The sequence below is a fragment of the Pipra filicauda genome, unplaced genomic scaffold, assembly GCF_003945595.2.
Source record: "Pipra filicauda isolate LSUMZ 115617 unplaced genomic scaffold, ASM394559v2 scaffold364_size791107_pilon, whole genome shotgun sequence".
In the NCBI taxonomy this organism is placed as follows: domain Eukaryota; kingdom Metazoa; phylum Chordata; class Aves; order Passeriformes; family Pipridae; genus Pipra; species Pipra filicauda.
Genome location: NW_024104492.1, coordinates 387,455 through 409,179, shown reverse-complemented (window position 1 = coordinate 409,179; position 21,725 = coordinate 387,455). Strand labels below are relative to the sequence as shown.

The 21,725-nt window shown below is 47.3% G+C and overlaps 1 protein-coding gene across 1 annotated transcript in view; it reads right to left on the bottom strand.

Moving 5' to 3' along the window:
• Positions 1-17,315, bottom strand: part of ANTXR1 (ANTXR cell adhesion molecule 1) — a 101,940-nt gene extending 84,625 nt beyond the window's left edge. Inside the window, exons 1-6 of the mRNA XM_027715532.2 lie at positions 16,835-17,315; positions 7,220-7,291; positions 6,537-6,608; positions 4,050-4,131; positions 3,052-3,085; positions 1,345-1,424 (exon numbers count right to left, since the gene is read on the bottom strand). Coding sequence (XP_027571333.2) covers positions 1,345-1,424; positions 3,052-3,085; positions 4,050-4,131; positions 6,537-6,608; positions 7,220-7,291; positions 16,835-16,986 — 492 coding nt within the window. The 5' untranslated portion in view covers positions 16,987-17,315. The remainder of the gene's footprint in view (positions 1-1,344; positions 1,425-3,051; positions 3,086-4,049; positions 4,132-6,536; positions 6,609-7,219; positions 7,292-16,834) is intronic.
• Positions 17,316-21,725: the final 4,410 nt, after the last annotated feature.

Sequence of the window (21,725 nt, the reverse complement as noted above, 5' to 3'; positions counted from 1 at the left end):
TATGTCAGACAGACTGAATCAATTTTCTTTGCATCATTTAGGGCACATCTCAGTACAAGAGTAACCTAAAATGCTTTGGTGTTTTCTGTTTCAGATGTGTGCCTGGACTTATGTATAGGTGAGAGACATTTCATTCCATCTGCTACAAAACTGTATCACTCCCACTGCTTACACAGCATCCTAAACTAAAGGGGGGACATGCACAGGTTTGATTTTTCCATTGAAGATGAAGTTGCATTTACTATTCAAAAGGCAAATGCTCCGAATGCATAAGTACAATTTAAGTCATTAGAACGAGAACACGTGACCTGACCAAAACCCCTTCCCAGAACAGATGGCAGCAAGTCAGACTGTATCAGAAGACTGTGGCAATTCAAGTTGTTCCACAGCAAAGTGCTTCAGCAGAAAAGCCTCATTCCTGTTTCACACTGGGAAGCTTCAGCCCAAACAACTGCAGCAGCTCCCAGAGTAGGAGCTGAGTTCAGGATCTCCTCCTGCCAGCTCTTAACTGCTCCTCCCCAAACCAAAACAAATGGAACACTTCTGACCTTTCAACTTGTTCATTCACCTCTAAAAACAAACTTGCTTTTCTTGTGGGTATTTTATTTCAGAAGGGAAGAAAAGGAGATGAAGAGCAAGGAGGGGAACTGCAGATCCAGGACATTTGTTTGTGCTGTAGCAGTATTGGTTTTACTCTACAAAACCTTTCCTCTTGTTGTTGTTGGATTTAAAGCTGCACTTTGGACAGACTGAGAGGAAAAAATCTGTCCATAACAAATTCATGCAAAAATACCATCTTCCAAGTTTAGGTCATCCTAATTTGCTTGACTGACAAGTGCAAATTGGTTCATCTCTTCAGAGAGGACTGTCCAAAGGGCAGCAAAGCTTTCAGTGCTCACCCTACTGTTTAGCTAACATCTTGCATAGTTCACTAATTTAATGAGGATGCTGAGAATATGTGCTTGAACCGTGGAAATATTCGTGGAAATTTTGGATTTGATCATCTGAGAGGTTTTCTGATGTCCCTGAAGTTTATAGGAACAACAACCATCCTCCTTCTGCAGCCTTTACTTTTTGTGAGAGAAGAAAAGTGAAAGTGAGAAGATCCAGGTATTTCCCAGAACAATCCAGTCAATACTGAAACTTCTCAGCTGTGAATTCTTCCTTCCTCCAGTGTTTATTTTTAACTGGAAGTTCAAAGCCCTCTCATTTCCCATGAACAGTCTCAGCTGTGATGAGTCAGAAGCGTTGCTGCTCTTAATGGTTTTCCTTATCTTCTGCCTTCAAAGCAGCAGGCCCAGACATCTCCCTGTCTCCCTGACTGAAAATGTGTGAGACACTCACCTCCCTCTCAGAGTAGAAAAACAGGTCCTCGTGGAGCTCTCCATCGGTCAGAGCAATGATGACACTGGCAGTTCTGTAACCTGAACACACAAACTCCTTCAGGCCCTTGCTTTCATTGTGTTTGCTGAACCACCCTAGAAAACATCCTGAGAGAGGCCTCTCAGCACACCCAAAGGGCCATAAACAGCAACTGTCAAGCTCATGGCCTCCTCCCTCCAACCAACCAGTTTTCAGGAGACATAAATTTCTCCACAGTTTTTCACTCAGGCACCTGCCTTCAATCTCAGTTTTATATCCCACCCTTTTGATGTGCCAATGGCTTCAATTGACAGCCCCTCAATATTTCAGTTTTACAGACCAGTAGATTAGGCTGAAGCCATCAAAAAACCCAATGCAATTTGTTCCTAGTTAATTCCTGATTTTATTAATTATATTAATATAGATATTGTAAAAAATAATTTTATTAATTTTATCAATTCAAGAAATCCACAGGGTTTTTTTCAGCTTGTGATAAAAAGCTCAACTGGGATCTAAACAGAGATGGTAGGAAATGGCCTAAAATCTTCAACATTTCAGCAATACCATTAAACCTTGTAATCATCCCTTCCAAACAGGCAACTTCTTCAAGTGCTGCAGAACAGAGATCTGACACCTAAAATTTCTTAGTACTATTTAGAAATCCCCAATTTTCAACAATGTGGTAAGGATGCAACAAGGAAGTCAAGCAATGAGCAACATGTGGGGTTATTCCCCTTGCAGATCCCAAACTCAAGTGCTCAGGCTCCTTCTGTAGGACATGGAAAAAACTGAACATTTCTGGTAGAGATTCGGGAGCGCAAGCGACCTCCAGAGATGCCTTTCTCCCTCCATTGACTATGGCAGGAGCCTTTGAACCTCCTGCAGGTGGGATAAACCCTCCTTGGAGTGGAGCAAGGACAAGCACAGAGCTGTTAAAACACACAGCCCAACATTCAGGCTGGACCCAGCTGTCCAGTGCTTCGTGCACGTGGTGGGAACAGCTTACATGTGATACATACACCAGCATGCAACAGCATCATCAATCCCAAATTGAGCTGTTCCAGCTATTCCATTTTCCTGCAGGCATATTTTACAGGTGAGTCCCAAAGCTGTGTGGACTTAACCACGACTTCCTCTTACTCGTGAGTAGCCCTGTGAGACCATTAGGCCTGGTTTTGTACTCAAACAGCTGGTTGTCTGTCTTTTGGTTTCTGAAGCAATATTTATACTCATACTTCAGGCTTTGCAGTGTAGAAAGATTTTACATTAATTACAGGGAAGGACAAACATTTTTGCAATTGTCTGCAATTACTGATGGTTTTAATAATTGCTTATTAAAAAATCTTTTATTTAACAGCTTCTCCACATTCTTATGTTTGAGAAGGAAGAAGAAATGGCTGTCTGAGTCCTCAAACAAAAGGAACAAAGACAGTTTTGGTAAAAGTGGGCAGTTCAGCCAGGCTGGATTCTCACTTTTGGCCTGAAACACTTTCATTCCAGCTCTGGCTCCTTAGAGCTCCACCAGTTCTTTGTCCCTTTCAGGAACACTACACTGACCAGCACTGCATTCCTGTAAGAGCAGCAGCCTTACACCACCCTTCCCACAGTGAAGCTGCATTTCAAATCTGTTAAAGTTATGTCAAAAAGAAAGAGAAAAAAAAATTCAATGGATCAAGAAAAGTCTCTCACCGTGAACATTTTCGTAGTAAATCTGTTCACTTGCCTGAAATTAAATCAGAAGATTATTAGTAATAAATCAATAATAATACTTTGTGGGCATCTACTCATGCACCAGAAAGAAAGGGAAGATGGCAGTGAGGACTTGCAGTTCACACATGACCTCTGCTCTCAGACATCTGAACCCTTCCCAGAACAGGGCTCTTGCCTGTGGCTTTGACTGGGTTACTTCAAGGTCTTATCAAAGCACAGCTCAGTCAAACCAACCCCAAGGCCAACACTAACATTGTCTCCCACTGTTCTGCTCTCTGAAAATCCCATTCACCTTCCTCCCTGAGAAACATCCCAGGCCCAATGATAAATATTCCCCAGCACCTCCAGATCAATGACTCCAATTGCAAACAAACCCAAGTCTCTGTCAGGTCACCTGAATTTCTGCTGTGTACTCACATTTAAATGTGAACAATGTCAGTTCAGCATTTACAACAGGCAGACGGTTCAAAGTCTTCCCAAATACATGTGTAGGACAGGAGTGGGAGGGAGTGCAGGAGTTCAGGTTTAGAGAGACTCCTGAGCTTGTAAAATATATTAAAAAACCCATCCAGAAGAAGGTCAGAGCAGGCAATAACGTCTGCACAGCATTATTTGGCCACCAGTGAGAACAGGTTGGAACCACGGCCTCAGCCCCCGCCCAGCTCTAGCAGGGCTACTCTAGGCAGGATTGACAGCTTCCCACCCTTCAGGAACACGTGGGATTGCAATGCCAAAGCCTTCTGCCTTGTCCTAAACTGAAAAGGCAGCTCCCCCCTGAAAGCTGAAGGCAGAAATAAAGGTAGCTGGTGGAGTTTGCATCTCCCATGTCCCAGTTCCAGCACTGCCCACTCACACCTCACTGTACCTGTGGCCTTGTCCCACTCACCCACCAGGGAGTTATTGGCCAGATTCCTCTGGTTACATTTCCTGAGGGGCAGCAGATGCAGTTTGAGGCACCACAGCCTGCACTTAGTTACCCTTTCAAATCCCTCGTGCATGTACGTGTCTCCACCCGGCAGCACCTTCTGCAGCTCCTCCAGGCCCTGGCGAATCTGCTCCCTGAAAGGAATGCAGACACTGTCAGATCCAAGATCCAGCTTCTGGGGAGCTGATATCCAGGGGAGGACATGCATGGCAGAGTCAAATACAGAGGGGGAAAAAGGAGTTAACCCAATGTTTACATAGGCCAAGTCTGGGTAGATACCTCTCCAAGGATGTGGGAAACAGAGCAGTTGTGCTCCCAGTGTTCCCACAGCCTGGGGAAAGCCTCACAGAAGCAGCATCTCCTCAATATCCAAACATTTCACACATTTCTTCCTAAATAAATGCTCCCTGGTCAGACTCAGCAGCCGACTCACCTGGCTCACTTTCCTGACTGTGTTTGCTGACTTGACTAAACAAACATAATCAAACAGCCCGGTTTATTTGGCCATTACACCTTCAGTTCCTGTTAAAACTGACTCGAAGATTGAAGCCTTTCCCAATGGCTCATTATGACTCAGGGGATCTGTTTGAATTCTTTTCAGGAATCCCAGGCATGGTGAGATCAGCTGCAGGGTACCCAGGGCAGACAGTCATCTGCTGTTCCCCTGAGTGGCAGACACCAAACTCTGGGAGCCAAGCACAGGCCAGAAGTCTTTAATACAAGATAACACCCTGCAGTGTGTGGGGTATATCTCAGCAAACTCCACAATCTTCATGGGAAAGGGATGAAGTCACTGCAGGCAGGACCACATGGACATGCCAGAAGTCAGTTTTGTCTCTGCATTTTTTAACTACTTCAGAAACCCCACACTGTGTGATCACACACTCTGGAGCTCTGTGGTGAGGCTGAGGGCATTAACACTGTTCAGTCAGCACAGCAGTGACTCCCCCAGGGAGAAAAAAAAAGACTGTCTGCTTTTGCAACAGGCTGAATTGTCAAACTTTGGAGAACTCATTCTGTACCTATGATTCCCAAACCAGTTAGACACTAGTTAGACACTGCCATAGGTGGACTAGTGGCAGAGATTTCCTCCTCTCAGCTACTCATGCACACACCAAGCCAAAGCTGAATATAAAATGGAGCATTTCCTGTGATCACCATTTTTCAAAGGTGAACTGACATTTTCAAATCCACAGCACAGGTGTTTAGAATACGCCATCCAGTCCCATCAGATGCACAGTTTTTCCAAAAAGGGATGCTCAGAACCCTCAATCTTCACATTCAGAGGCTGATACACCACACAGAGGCACAGACAAGGCAGAGGAGGTTTTCTCACCACTCCACCTTCCCCATTTAGAAAGGCCAGCGGGAACTAAAGGACCAAAACCTTGTTTGTCTGTCCCCCAATAAAAAGCAGCAGCTCTGCAGTCAGCTGGCTTTTAGACTAATACCATATCAATATCCTGTTCCCAGTCAACATTTCCAGGGCAGCTGGATAAATATGGAATACATTTCCACATGGGGAACACTTCAGTCTCTTAGTTCAGAGCCTTAGCAGATGAGGTATCTCTGCAGCAGGGTGTGTTCAGGGGGTGGGACACAGCAAGGGGCAGGGAACAGGTTTACTGCTGGCACCCAGTTAAATAGGGTTTATTCTCTTTATCCTTATTGTTGCAGTAAGTGGCAAGGAAGGGCTGCTTAGGCTGGCTGGGGTTAATGGCATTTGCAAGGCTGGGGTGTATGTGGACTGCTCTGTAGGAAGGCAGCCAGTTTCCTCCCTGTTCCTCCATGGGAGCTGCTCTGGTATGTGATTTCAGACATCCAATATGTAAAACACATGCTGACTTATACACCCTACACATGTGTTACATATATTTCTGCTCCACGTGGCAATGAAGTTAACAGAGGAAGCGAGAGCGATTTAAGGACCTCGTCCAACTCTCCTTGAAGTCAGAGTAAAATAAAAAACTCCATCCCACAGATTTTACTGGGATTAACTTGGGGATCTACAAAGGGGTGACAGGAACACGCTTCAGAAACCTGGCAATCAAACTGCCATTGCCAAAAAATACAGCCCCTTGCAATCCATCCCAAACACTGTTTGTCTGTAATATCCCTTCAGACCTCTGAGGAAATCACATTCCCCTCCACCTCAAGAGTGTGGGAGTCACCTCTGGCTTTCAAGTCTGTTTTTATGGGAAGGGAGTTTCACCTATTTGTTTGCAGAAGAAACTCCCAAAGGATGTTTCACAGGCAACAAGCCTCTTGTTCTCCGACAAAAGCCTGAGTCTCTGTGGAATGCAGGTCCCTCAATGAAACCAGTCTGAGCTAAAACCCCAATAGCTAACAGAAAAGACATTTAAAATTTAAGAAGCCAACCTCTGCCTTGAGAGCCCTTAATGTATTCTAGGATATGAAAATGGGCAGGTGGTTCAAACAATTAAGGTATCACAACTCTGTTCACAGTGGACTGGGAATTGTTGAGCAAGGAAGGTGAAGGGACACAAAAGGTGCTGTGCACCTTGAAACCTCTTCTTACCTGTCTTCTGTTAACCTCATTAGAATTGTCCCTCTAGTTGAAAAAACAATGAAGGACATCCTCAGCTGAGGGCTGGAGGAGAGAAAAGAAGTACATTAATTTGCTGGTGCAGAGGTTCCTGTGTGTGTGACCCCAACCACACAGGACACTCTGCTCTCTCAGTTATAACTAACAGGGGCAAAGGCAGGAGGAGGCAGCAGAAGGTGCTTTTCCCTGGGCCTTCCCAGTCAAGACAAACCATCCCTGTAAAGAGCACTTGCATCACAACCTTGGGATTGCTGAAGCAAGAAAGGCTTAAATGCATCCTGGAATCATCACGAAGACGAGGGAAGGCTAATTGTGTTTATCATAACACATTCCATGTCCTGAGGGATTCTCCATGCAGTCTCAAGTCATTCAGTGCCTGAAAACTACAGCCACAGGCCCCTCCCTGCAGACCCAAACCTGTGTGCCTCAGGAGCATCTCAAACAGGAGGACTCCTTCCCCACAGGGGTAAGACTCGATCCAGGCAGGCAGGAATAGAGGGATCAGCTTAACTCCTCCTATTTCCCACGTGACAGAAATCTGGGGAAAAGCAGCCACTGGGATGACCTGAGGAAAGCACTAAGAACCCTCCCTCCACCCCCAGTGGAAAGCAGCTCAGCTGAACTGGGAGCCACTGGTCCCCTGCAGCACTTCTCACCTGATGAACTTGCGGGCCAAGTGCTCCACGAAGTGATAGATCTCATTCCAGTGGTGCAGGACACTTCCTGACCTAGGGAGACAATGATTACAGGACAGATTAGTTCAATTGCTGCTATTGTAGCTTTCCCAGCCCTGTGTCCTTTCACACCTTGCTCAGCCAAGCACTTGCCTTTATTTTGTTTACCACTCACTGCCCATATTCTTCCTGTAAGGAGAGATTGAACTGTAAATGACATTTCCTACTTAACTTTGAAAAGCAAGAATAAGTCCCATTCCATACAAGGGTTTGAGGCTACCCCTGGCAATAACACATGGCAATTAGGCTGGACCTTAACACAGCCTTAACCAAACAAAACCTGTGTGAGTGAAGACCTTCTCTCTGAAGTGTTTTAGATTAATTCCACCCACTCACTTCCAAACCATTACACAGAGCTTTCAGCTCAAGTGTATTCTGAGAATAACACACAGTTGGAGGAACAGATTATTAAACTTCTCTTGTGTTTCCACTGTACCAGACACTATGAAAAGTAAAATACCTTAGTCCACGTCTCAACTGTTCTGGTTAATTCTTTCACACCTCAGCTAAAGACAAAACAAACTAATTTTGCTCCTCGAGAGGATAAACTATGGGCTATAATGGGATTGGATTATTCTTCTTTATGTTGTAAGAACTAGGAAAAATTAGGTTAATCAGAATCTTTCAGCACTAAATGCCCCTTCTAGCATAAACACTTCCATGAACACTGGAATATTAATATTGGAAAAAAAATTCCTTCCTAGAGTTGGAAAATAAAAGTGTCATCACTTAATTCATTGACTACAATTAGAAATATTTATAGGGGAAATAACCATTCCAGCCTTAACAGAAACCTCATTGATCTGCAGCCTGAGGAAGAAAAGATGAACATTTGAGGTGATGGTTTTTCACTTCACAGGACGAAAAGGGACCTGCCCTGCCCTACCTCAGATCTGAGGGAGTAAATGCAGAGCCAGGAATGGGTTCCCCCAGGCCCTGCTCCCCCAGCCCAACTCCCAGCCTGGCTGCCCAGAGCAGGACCTCAGTGCTGGAGGCACAGCCAGCACTCAGACCCGCTGTGGGGTCACACACATTCCTCCCCTCGTGTTCCTTTACAGCCATTCAGTAAAGCCTTGGCTTTGCCCTCTTGCTCCAGGATATCTGTTCTTCCTCTGTGTGACCTGAGTCTGTCCAAACACAACGTGCAGTGAGGACCTTGGCACAGGGACAAGAGCATCTGGTCCACCTGGAAGAACTGTGAACTCCCCAGCTCTCGTTGCCAAAAGCCCCTCTTCAAAGGTCCCCTCCCAGTCACCTGTTTTGTGCAGGGCTGTGGGACAGATGGCAGAGCTCAGTGATCATAAGCAAATGCTATCAGTGCTAAATTTCTTCCTGGCTGTCTTCCATCACACCAGGACCTGAAATCATGACTTGTTCTACACACAAATGTGCATCAAAGAGGACTAAAATAGCAAAGGTCTTGATCAACTAATTAAACCAGAAACAGTGGGAAAATTGGTGTCATAACAGATGAAGGGTAAGGTACATCAGGACTTGCTCTCCAGCAAGGAACTTAACTCCCATTGCATCCAAACTGCAAACTGATAGAACAGAGAGAGACACACAAATCCCAACCCCAGGAGCAAATTGCCCTGGGATCTATGGAATAACTCTGAGGCCTTGAATACAACAGACACTCCAGTCCCAACAATGCCAAATAGCACAAGTAATTTCCTAGAACTGGCCCGGAAAATCAGTATTTATTGTCTTTATATGGTGAGGCATAAAAGAAACACTTGACTTTAAAGCAATGGTCACATCAGCCTGCAGAAGACATGTAAAGCCAAGGCTTGGTTAACCACAAACCAGTTAGTCCTTACCTCAGTGAAATGTATCTTGTTTAGACCATATTCCTACCTCTCAAAAAACACACCTCAGTGAAGTTCCACATGTCTCCTGAACCATCTGGTACCAGACATGTGAAGCTGAGACCCTTCCTCAAGCAGCCCCTCCCCAACCTTCTCCAGCCACCAGGTGAGACAAGCGCCTGCTGTTCAGGGAAAACACTGGCAGGACACTGCCCTGGGAGCTCCATCAGCCTTCAAAAGTTGGGTTGTTTCCTCCTCTCTGAACAGAAGTTGATCATCCCTTAGAATGCCCATTGCAGCCAGGCGGCTGGGAAGGGATCCAGCCACAGAGGATCCAGGCAGGCCATCACACCAAAGCCCTGACACTGCCCATGGCTCTGCAGTCGTGCACTCTTGAAAAGAGCATTTGCCAGAATAAAGCTTAAAACCAGAACTGACCCTCAGTTCAACGATGTGCCAGTCAGGAAGGGAACAGCACATCCTGTGAAGTCTTTGCCTTTGCAACTCTTGTTCTGCTGGTCTTGTTACCTGGGCAGTTTTTGCAGGTAAGCAGTGCTTTTTAATTCTTCACACAAGTACAGCTTCAGCTGTGCTGCACCTCCTTCCCTTCATCATCCTCACTCTGCTCCCCTGCCAACAGTCCCATCTTTATGCCCTCTGAAACACAAGTTATGGATATTTTTCCATGAAGCCTCATCTGTGAACACACGCAAGGAACAACCTGAAGTTCAGGAGCAGCAGAATGTTGAATACCCATTTTAGGAAAACTTCTTAGCACTGCAACAATCATAAACCCAAACCCTCTGTATCCACCAGAGGAGGATATTTTCTGCTTTCAGGTCCCAAGGCACTGAACTGGGGCAACTGGAATAGTCTACAATCCATTTATTCCTCAGCTCTACCAGAGCGAGCTTTGACAGGGTCCCAAAAGGAAGGCTCAGGCTTCTGCTTCACATTGTTCCTCCCTGCACAGCAAGTTCCCACCTGTGGCCAGACAACTTAGGCTCTGGGAGTTCCTTTCTGTCTCTACTTGAGCCCAGGTGTCAGGGGCTGGGAATGCCCAGGTCTGCACTGAGGAAAAAGTACTCCCCTTATACACAAAATGCATCTTCCGAAACAACTTCAGACTTCTTACAGTCTTCACTTGGCATAAAATGGACAAAACCAATAAAATGAACCTTTTTGCAGCCAACAGAGAGTTTGCAAAACCAGCATTACCTTACAGTGTCCTCCTGCACAGTCTGAGCTGTGTCGTTCAGCAGCCACACAGCAAAAGACACTTGTCACCTGTAAAGCCTCTCCTGAGGGAGGCCAAGGGCCTTGGGTAGGACAAGTATTTCTAAAGCCAAATGTAAGATAAGAAATGCCAAATTTAAAATAGTTGTCTCTTCATACTCCCAAAAGAAACAAGATGATCAGTGAGCCAACATTTTACAGCTGAATGATTGATGCTATAAACTTGCAGTTTAGGAAAAGGCTCGTGGTGAGGGTGCCAAATTCTCTTCTGGAGAAGAGCCCAATAAATGGAAGTTAAGCCTAAGTAAACCATTCTCTTTAACAAGAGAATGATACATTCTGTGGTCAACTGTGCTGGCATTTTGTACATCTCAACTGAATGCAAGTGTTGAGAGAGACTCTCCACACGCTCCATGGTCCCAGCCAGCAGAGCCACACTCTGCTCAAAGCCCCTCCTCCAGCAGGTGCTTTCCTCCTGCTCCCTGGGACAAGGTGCACCAGAGCCCAAAGCTGAAGCAACTCAAACCTCTTCAGAGTTTGTCTTTTGTGCACTTTTTAGACTCTGTTTTTCCATTTCTGTCACTGCACCTTCTCACCTTCTCAGAATACCTGTGGGTTTATTTGGTTCACAAACTAGAGGAATCACAGAATCAAGCCCACGCACAAACCAAGCCCCCACATGAGTTACGTGCTCTGCAGCTGACAGAAGGACACAAAGACACCTGGTTCAGAGGCTGATGTTGATCCAAAATCTCCTTAAACTTCCTCGGTTTTGGACTAACTCCAAGAAGTCTCGTGGCTCTCAGAGGTGGCATTTACCTAAGAAGTTGTGCATTATCTGTCTATTGAGCTCTTTAAAAACAACACAGGCGAGCCAAAAAGTCTCCTTTGTCTTTCCAAACAATTCAGGAGAAATTTTGAAAACCCTGCATAGCACAGAGACCTTGGAGAGGTGATGCAATTCTCTGAGGAAACACTATTATCTTGTGCCACACTTCACACGAGGCAGCTCACCAGAGACACTGCCAAACTCCTGAGGTCACAGGGTCTTTACAGACCCAGAGCAGAGCAGGACAAGCCTCTAAACCCAGTCACAGGCCAAGAACATTCTTCTCTTCCTGGCTGGCAGGGGATATGCAAAAACCTAACTAATAAACAAGTAACCATGGACTTAATTTACCTCAAGCAGTTGATGAAGTGCAGAGTGTGCAGGCACACACTTAATCCTGGCTGTCAGGGAGCTCTTACTCATCCCTTTTACCAAGGAATGGTTACCTTAGATGCTCCACTGGGTACAAAGCACATCCACAGGTCCTGACTGGCAAGGATTTCATACATTAACTTGGTTCATTGCAATTGCAAGCCCTCAGCAGACTTAGGAGTTAATGACATCCCTTCAGGCAACAAGCAAAAAGACACAAGAATGCACAAATTCCTCCACCCTGCCTCCCTCAGCCTTCATGGTAACACAGAGAAAAACTATCCCTCCACATCCTTGAGCCCTGCCATCCAAAAAAATGCATCCATTGCTCTGGATTCAGGCCTGTGATCCTGGAAAAACAATCAGGGAATCACTGACCAGGTCAGCGAAGATCAGAGATGGTTTTCAATCTACTGCCCAGAGAGGTTGTGGACTCCCCCACCCCTGGGTGTGTCCAAGGCCAGGTTGGACGGGGCTTAGAGCAACCTGGGATAGTGGAAGGTGTTCCTGGCCCATGGCAGGAGGTGGAAGGGATGAGCTTTAAGGTCCCTCCCAACCAAACCATTCCATGATTCCATTCCTGCAGACACTCCCTGTCACCATTCCCTCCCGAAGGCCTGTGTTTGTTGATGAGAGCAGGTACAACGTGCCCCAGCTCTGGGAGCTCCTGTGCTGGAGGGCTCACATTTCCCAGGGGAAGGAGCAGCTCCTGCAGGTCGGGCTCCCTGCCTGGTGTTTCCATCCCACCATGGTCCTTGTATCTTCCTCTCTGAGTGTAAACCTGGACGTAGTCCCACTGCAGTCATGGTAACTACAGCTGCTCGAGCTACAGCCAAAGAAACAACCACCAGCCCCTCTAGAGCAGGAGTTTCACTGCAACACAACCCGTTAAAAACAGACTCCCTGTCTGGCTGGGTAGCGAAGGGATCTCAGGAAGCAGCTTGGATTACTTGCTTCATTTTGCCAGGGATCTCTTGGAGCCAAGTTTTCTTTCACACGTGTGCAGTTCCCTGTGTGTTTTCTGCACGTGGGGATAAATTCCCCATTATTTGCACACCACAGGCAAGAGCGCAGGAAATAATCCCTGTGACACACAGAGGCTACAGCAAAGGGTTGCTGAGAAGGCTCAGCTCTCATTCCTTCCTCCCTACCTGCAAATGAATTAATCTGAGAGCTGCCTCTACATGTTCCAGCTGTGCTTGTGCAGGGTTTCCACACAACAGCACCGGGTACCATGTCAATTAGGGGGTGGACACAGTCACCATTAATTAGTCACAGGGAGGATATTTTTAGAATAACTGGACAATATCAGCAAAAACAAATGCTTGTTCTTTTAGCAACATCTCACTGCTTCCTCATTCTTCCTCCTTAATGAAGGCCCTGTGTCTTAGCTCACATCTGTAAATTTTTGGCACCAACTCCTGCCTATGGAAGCCTCAATGCACGAACCCCCTCAGCACCACAGGAACACAAGAGGACAGGCCTTCTTGGGCCAGCTCTCTCAAGATAAGCCAGGTCTACCTGCCACAACACTGGGCTCATCTTGGTAATACCTCCACTTTGAGGTGTGACTTGATCAAATAGCATAGATCAAATAGCACATAACTGTACTCTAAAGAGCAAACAGCTTGAGATTAAACTGAGAAAATAGCCAGAGTTTGAGATTTTGCAATCAAAGGACAAGAGAAAAGGATTAATCCAGCCTAAATTCATGTGAATACAGTTCCTTCAGCTCAGAATTTCAAGTTAAGTGTTTGTGTGTGTGACAGGATTTTTGTCCTGTGGAGTTTGTTGCATGTCAGGCAATGGTTCTGGAGAGGGCTGGCAAACTGTGCTTTCCTCCAAAGTTGGAGCACTGCACCCACAGCAGCGTGACAGCTTCAGTTTTACTTGGCAAGGAGCTGGCTCAACCCAAATTGCCGTTCTCCAGGGAGCCTGCATCACTTCTGGAACATGGAATCACGGAATCACAGACTGGTTTGGGTTGGAAGGACCTCAAAGCTCATCCAGTCCCACCCCCTGCCACGGGCAGGGACACCTTCCACCAGCCCAGGTTGCTCCAAGCCCTGTCCAACCTGGCCTTGGACACTTCCAGGGATGGGGCAGCCACAGCTTCTCTGGGCAACCTGTGCCAGGGCCTCCCCACCCTCACAGGGAAGGATTTCTTTCTAACATCTAATCTAAACCTGTTCTCTATCAGTTTAAAACCATTCCCTCTTGTCCGGTCACTCTTGCCTGTATAAAAACTCCCTCTCCCTCCTTTTTGTAAGCCCCCTTTAGGCCCTGGAAGGGGCTCTCAGCTCTCCCTGGAGCCTTCTCTTCTCCAGGTGAGCACCCTCAGCTCTCCCAGCCTGGCTCCAGAGCAGAGGGGCTCCAGCCCTTGGAGCAGCTCTGTGGTTTCCTCTAAACTTGCTCCAGCAGGTCCGTGTCTTTAGTATAACTCTGCCAGCCTGAGGTCCAGTGGTCCCAGCAGGAGAGGCCTCTGCTGCTGCCTGGGGGTGTGAGAGCCCTGGGACGATGAAGGACACGCACAGGGAGGAGGGGGTTGGACCCAGCAGGCACAGCTGGGGGCACTGTGGGTTTTGTTCTGGTACAGGCACGTTGAGGCTGTGGAGCATTATTTCTGAATGGCTGAGTCCTAATTTTCTTCCCCTTCCTGACCACGAGAAATGGGAGCTTTGCTGCAGGTCCTCTGAGCGTGCCATGTGCAGGGGTTGTGTCTCCAGCTGCCCACAGACACCTGAGGAGACCTGGTTTGCCTTCAGGAGTTTGCTCCACGGGTTTGCAGGAGTCTCCTGAGGAGAACAGTGCAGGGAGCTGGAGCATCACTCCCGGAGAGCAGCCTGGGTTACGTGGTCACTCTGAAGGGGCTTCTTGTGGCCAGCACTGGGATTGAGAGCCAGCTGTGACCAGGACTGGGTCCAGTGCGGAGCCTGGCACGTGTCCCATGAGCTGCTCCCAACAGGGCACTGGAGGCACTCAAGGAGTCACTAAATCCACCCAGGCACAGGGTCAGCTCAGGGCTCCTGCACCAGTGGCTTCCAGCCTGTGTTTGTTGTTTTTGTGTCACTCCTTTGATCCCAGAAAGGAGGTTGCTTAATATTTTCATGGCTTCCTTCCACCAGGGAAATTACATTTCAGGCTTAAGAGTCTAAATCTCTTCTGCTTCAGAGTCCTTTATCACTTTCAATAGTCTGTAATCATTTCTAGACCTATTTCAAAGAAAACCAGTGATTCCTGAATCCACTATTATAATTTCATACTTTGCCTGAAGGCCTCTATAGGCATCACCTCTCTCTGGATTCAGGACTTCAGCAGCATTTTGGAAAACATTCTCTAGATAAGCAGAAGGTAGAAAATCCAGGCTAAATAAGACTCAGCTCTTTTGGAAATTCAGCTTGGCCTCTGAGAAGTGAACTGTCTGTGGAAGGTTCCCTGCCCATGGCAGGGAGGTGGAACCAGATGATCTTTGAGGATCCTTCCAACTCAAACCATTCTGTGAGTCTATGAAAGTTTCAAAGATAAAGGACAAGGGATAACTGACCTCTCATCAGAGGTTAAACAACCAGGTCCATGGCACATTGTACTCCCCAACAGCTGAAACACCACAACACTCCTCCAAATGCCACTGGACACCAAGGACACTTTTACAGCAGATCTGGCGCATTTCTGCACCAGAAAAATCCAAGAAACAGAAATCCTGCAGCTGTCAGAGCAGGATTTTTGTTGGATACTTGGATACACTGAGGACAGCCTGCCTGCTTTAAACCTTGTCTCAAGGCTTCAGTTTCCACCCAAATCCATAATCCCTTGAGCAAGGCTACAAAGTCATGGATTTTAGGAAGGGGACAGCACAGGACTTGAATTAAGTGCCTGCTAAAGTTCCATTAGCTCAGAGGAATAACACAGCACATCCATCAGATTTGATAAAACCTTCAATCCTGCTTCGACTTCCAAAGAAATGCAGTTTGCAAAAGCTCCCTGCAGTACAAATCATGCTCTGGGTTTGTTTGGGTTTGGTTTTTTCCCCCATACAATAGAGATATTTCAACTAATAACTGAACAGCCAGAGCACCAAAATGCATGACCCAGGTAGATCTTTCCAGTGAATAAAAGAAATGAATTAAAAAAATCTATCCCCTGGAGCATTAGGGACAACTGGCACAGTGAAACAGCCAGTGTCTCAATCTTACATTTTACCCAGTATTTTGTAATAAAAGGTTATGTAATTCCAAGTCATTTATACTAAAGGAATGTGGGAGCTACTGCAAAGCACTCCAGAGGATCAGGCAGAAAGCTTCATCTGTGCTTTTGGCAACTTGCAAATACTTTCCTGTCTCTGAAATTTATGGTTAATAATGTCAGTGCCATGGCTCTGGCAGGCAGAATCTCCAGTATTTCCAAACTTTTGGTTCAAGCTGATTATTCTTAATCCAGAAAATTAGGACAATCATTTTAGCTAGGTTTTTTTTAATATTTTCTTTTTTGTTGTTTTTTTTGGTTTTTTTTTTTGAATGAGGCTTTCCAAAGCTCAGCACAATTTCACATCACTCCGTCCCCATCTCAAAAAAGAGGCACACTTGGAGTGCCAAGGAGATGACACTGCCACAATTACTGATGAAAAAGTGAGGTAGGAAGTTATCTTCAGTAGTTACAGTCAAAATATGCATTTGATTAACAAGAAACAAAGAAAGTGTGACTCAGCTGAGAAAACAAAGCTCTCTTTAAATGAGACACTGGAGCTGTTCTGCACCACAACAGCCAAACTGAGCCCCTCTGGGGCAGTGACCCCTCTCAGAGCTGGTTTTTACCTGCAGTTGCTGCTCTGGAAGGTACCTGGGGAACAGGAGCAGAGCTCCAGGCAGGCCAGCGCTTCCTCCACGTTCTCAGCTATGGAATTAATTCATGTCTGCAAGAATAGCCCTGCAACCCCTGCTGTGCTGCGAGCCTCGACCCTCACAGCTCACGGGGAGCCAGAGGGGACCAGGGTGCTGCCCTCCCACCCACTGCTCTGGGAAAGGGCAGGGTCGAGGGCACAACAGAGCCCCCCATCAGCAGAACTGCTCTGGTGTGATTTACAGAGCACAGCAGGATTTATGCCCTGGACCTGCCGAAGAAGTCACCACAACAAAAACAAAGCAAGCAGTCGGGAGTTTCACAGGTCCCTTGGGGACACAGTGACTTCTACTGAGCCAAAACCCGAGGAAAACCTCCTCGGTATCAGTATAAGCTGTTCCAGCTCATGCCTGGAGAAAGATCTCTTTGAAAAAGAACAAAGTAGAGCTGACTTACTTGTCCAGAATGAAATACAGATCAAACCCTCCGTAGCAGGCAGGACCCCCGTTCTCCCTCTTCCCGCCGTGTCCATCACAGGTGAGCGTAAAAATTGCTAGGAAGAGACATTTGAAGCCAAATCTCAAGATGCTTTGCTTTGCAATGGCCATTATATCCAGAGAGGAGGAGAAAAAGAAATCTCTTCTTCCAAGGCTCCCTTATTTCACAGGTTTCTCCACAAAAGCCATTCAATGACCTTTAAATGTATATATGTAGGTTGTATTCCTTAAAACTCCACTTGCAACAGTTGTCCTCAGGAATTGCAAGACTTTCCCCCTTGTTTCCCTTGCACTTCTGTTTCTCGGTTTCAGATTTCAAGATGCACAATACTGTATTTCACTTTTTTTTTTTTTAAAGGGACTTGACCCTCAGTCTCCCTTGCAGCTCTCGGAAAGCAGCACCATTGTTTTGCAAGAGCAGGAGCAGCCTCCTCACAAATCTTGCTTTGTCACAGACTTCAGAAAATACAGGGAGGGTTTGAGGCTTTCTTCCCCCCCTTAATTATTATTGTTATTATTAAAGATGGTAAGTTCTACTCCTCCTTAGCAAAAAAAGCTCAGAGAATGCCACCTCGTGGTCAAAGCTCAGGCTGAGTGAGTCTGGTTTCCAGCATATTTGTGCACTGAGCACATGAACACACCACAGCAGCTTCAGGGATGGACAGAGAAGTGGTTTGCTCACAGCAGGCACAGCCCTGTGCATGGAATCACAGACTGGGTTGAGTTGGGACAGATCTTAAAGATCACCTTGTTCCACTCCCCTGTCATAGACAGGGACACCTCCCACTAGCCCAGGTTGCTCCAAGCCCCGTCCAACCTGGCCTTGGACACTTCCAGGGATGGGGCAGCCACAGCTTCTCTGGGCAACCTGTGCAAGGGCCTCCCCACCCTCACAGGGAGGAATTCCTTCCCAATATTCCATCTAACCCTGCCCTCTGGCAGTGGGAAGCCATTCCCCCTTGTCCTGTCATGTCCTTAGAGACATCTGTGTTTCCCACAAAGGAAAAATCTGAGTTTACAGACCTTTAAAAACCTGGAGTAGCTTTACAGAAGTTAAAGCAACAAGCCATGCCAGGCTTCATCCCTTGTATTTTGTCAGTCCTGAGAAATACTCAGTAATGTCTGTGTCTCTTCTTCTCCAGCTGAACAAACCAAATGCCCTCAGCTGCTCCTCATAAGGCCCCTCCAGACCATCCTCATTGCCTCCTTTGGACACTCTCCAATGTTTTTGTTATATTGGTCCCCCAAACTGCCCCAATGTTGAGGTGAGGCTGCCCCAGGGCAGAGCAGAGCAGGACAATCCCCTCCCTGATGCCCCCAGGACACGTTGGCCCTCCTGGCTGCCAGGGCACTGCTGGCTCAGGGACAACTGGCCATGGACCAGGACCCCCAGGGCCCTTCCTGCAGCTGCTCTCCAGCCTCTCATCCCCAGCCCACACACACAGCCAGGGCTGCCCCGGCCCAGGGGCACAATCCGGCCCTTGCCCTTGTTCCACTTCCCATGGTTGGGGATTGTCCATCTCTGATCTGTCGTGGTCTCTCTGCCCTCGAGGGAGTCAACAGCTCCTCCCAGTCTGGTGTCCTCAGCAAAATTACTTAGTATTCCTTTGAGTCCTGTGTCCAGGTTGTTAATGGAGATGCTGAAGAGCACGGGGCTGAGGATGGAGCCCTGTGGAACCCCACTAGTGACCGGTGCCAGCCTGATGCCACCCCGGTCACTGTCACCCTTTGTGCCTGACCCATGAGCCAGTTGCTCACCCATCATGTAACACGGTTCTCCAGCTGTGGGCTGGACATTTTGTCCACAAAGATCTTGGGAGAGAAACAGGCTGTCCCCTCTCACCATCCTTACCAAACTCATTTCAACCACTAAAACCTGAACCCTCCTCTTCCAAGGAAACTCAATGGAAAACGTCACTTCATCTGCACTTGTATCTCCCACCTCCTTCCACAAACAACACCACAAGCTCTAAGACTGGAGCAGCAGAGCTCAAAAGGGAGAGCATTGCCCTGGCAGGGCAGCTCTTACACCAATAAAAGTAAACCCGAGATTCCAGGAGGGCTCCCAACTTTCCCTCCCAAACCCTCTCAGGCTGCACCCACACACTTCTCCAAGTACCAACTGCTGCCGAGTGGAGCAGCTTCAGGGGTGGGGGGACCAGGCCAGGTTTCTGATGGGGGAGGCAAGTGCACTTGAGTCAGGCTTTCCAGCTGTTCATCATTGCCTAAAGAGTTAAATTTGTCTTAAAAAAATTCTTAGCGAAAGCAACCAATGTGAGGGAAGACCAGGACGAGCAGCAGGATAAGGTGCAGGGGGAAAAAGCAAACGGTGATAACAGACTTTTGACTGGAGTGAAAATATCTGAATGACAGAGCAGTCAGACACCTTGGTGCATTGCTGACTGAGACTTTGGGAGTGCTCTCCCTCCCATCCCAGCTGGGCTCAGCAATTGGAGCAGCTCCATCACCTCCAGTGGGAATAACAGAGACCCAGGCAAATGGTGCCTCCTCGGTCCTGCTGCCAAATCCTGGTCACAGCTGAACACAGTGCAGATCCCTTGGAGCCAAAGCTTCTCTAGGGCCAGACAGCAGCAGAAACAGGTGTTTTACAGGTGAATATCTTGGGCTTCCACATCTAAACCAGGGGAGGTGGGAGTGCAGGAGCGAGTCTTTCAATTTACCTCCGAGTCTGAAAGGAGAGCAGTGACACAGCTCATGAGTGCACAGGGAGAGGATCCGTGCCAGCTTCCTACAATCCCTGGAAATACAGCACAATGTCAGAAATGTGTACAAGAGCCCTTTGCACAGGTAGCTGTGCTGCTGCCCAAACTGAGGGCTGGCCCCTGCCCCAGCCCTGGGTGGGCAGGATGTGAGGGCAGGTGCTCCTTTATGGGCAGCTGTGGAAAAGATGGAGCATCACCTGCTGGTCTGCATGTCCAGGTGATCTGGGGGCTTGAACCCTCCCAGATGAGACTTCTGGAGACACCACAGTGCAGAGCTATAGCTCCTGTAGCCAGCAAAGATATAGGGCTTGGGGATTATAAAGTTTCATACAGCTGTTCTGGACCAAATCTATTTGTAGTTATGGAGCTGGAGTTACCAAATCCTGGGATCAGGTGTGGAGAGTTTTGTGTATGTATTTGTGCTGCCCTAAGGAAGGGGATGGGACTAGTCTATGGATTCTTTGTTTGGTATTTTAAAAGAAAATGAGCTGAATGCAGGATGTAAAACTAGGAAGGGTAGAAGAAAAGCTTCCTCTCTGGGGACTGATGTGCTGGCTTTGAGACATTTTGGAAAAGTACTTAGGGCCAGCTTCAGATCTGAGATACAGTTAAGGCTTCTGTCATGGCCAGATTTGTGTTGCTGTCATTGGTTTGTGATCCGTGTCTGCTAAAAGATTAAAAGCAGTGATAATCTCTTCCATTTGTTTCTCACTACCCCTGAGTTGAAAAAAACCTCAAACAAAGAAAAAGCTGTACCTCAGGAAAATAAGTTTGTTGTGGAGCAAGAGGAGGGAAAGGAGGGGGAATGGAGGAGGAGATCAGATTGTGTAGCTGTGGATTCAGGCTGACAGAAGGCCCAGGAAAGCTTGGGGAAAAGCCAAGGAATGAGGCAGCAGATGAAGCTGTGAGCACTCTGACATGGAGGGAGCTGCTGACAGAGGGGAACACTGAGCTTTGTGCTGCAACTCTGACTTTCTTGAGGATTAATCTTCTTCATATGCAGGTCTTAAGAATGTGTATTTTTGTTTATGACCTGGTAAGAGCAGCATCAACACACTGAGGAATTCAGGTCCATAACAGGAAGCTCATGTGGGACACAGGAGGGGTGTTGGAATTTCTGTCCCTCCCTTGCTAAAAAAAATGTTAAATCCAAAAATATTACGCAGACTGCAGCTTTTGTGTGAGACCTGCCAGTGCTTGGGAAGATGGGGTGTGTTCTAGTCTTTGTGTAAGAGACAATAGTAAGGTGTTTTAGTTGCATTCAGCAGTGCAATGGGTAATTGAGCTCCAACTGATGCCCTTGTCGAGTGATTAGAACTTGCATATGTAAATGATGAGGGAAGTGCTATCAGCAGGTTTGGTTTTATCAACTACTCCCTTATATGTGTCTGTGAGACCTTCTCAGGAACTCCCAGCTCAGAGGAAGCTGGTTCTGTCAGCCTGTGGGAGCAGTGCTGCTGAGGGTGACACAGCACAGCCTTGGGTGGGTTTTGGGGGTGGTTCCCTTTGGCTCCCAGAGGCCTGACCTATATGGTGGGTAATGGCTTTTGTCAAGATCTAAAAATCCCGTTCCCTGGTTTTTATGGCACTTCAGGAAGCTGTTGCAGCCCTGCGTGGATAACTGAGATGTAGCAAGTTTCCTACACCACCCACCGTGATTCTCACAATTCCATTATCTCCCTGCTGGCAGTGCAGACAGGTCCCCCGAGCCACTGGCTGTGTCCCCAAGGGTGTCATTCAGCACAGCTGGGGGAGGACTGCAGAGCTGCACTGCCCAGGCAGGTGCAGGACCACAGACTCCTCTGCACGTTTCCAGCTCGGTTGTACAACCTCACAACTCGAGGCTGACGCTCAGTGGCCAACGGGGGTTTTTCTTCCCTGGGCTGCTCTAATTTTTCAGGGGATCAAGAGCTCCCTTGTCTCTTGTTTTTATCTGACTTTGCCCTGCTGTGATTTTATCTGCCTCTGCTGTAGCACGTAAAGGCTGCAATGTATAATTTCCTTGGTGATTCGAGTTTGTTCCACTAGCTCTTTTAACAGGGGCTGCTAACTCCGTGTGTGTGTGACCTTTTCCTGCAGAGGAGTGTTACTCTAAGCATATGGATGAAAATCATGGCTAGGCTTCAC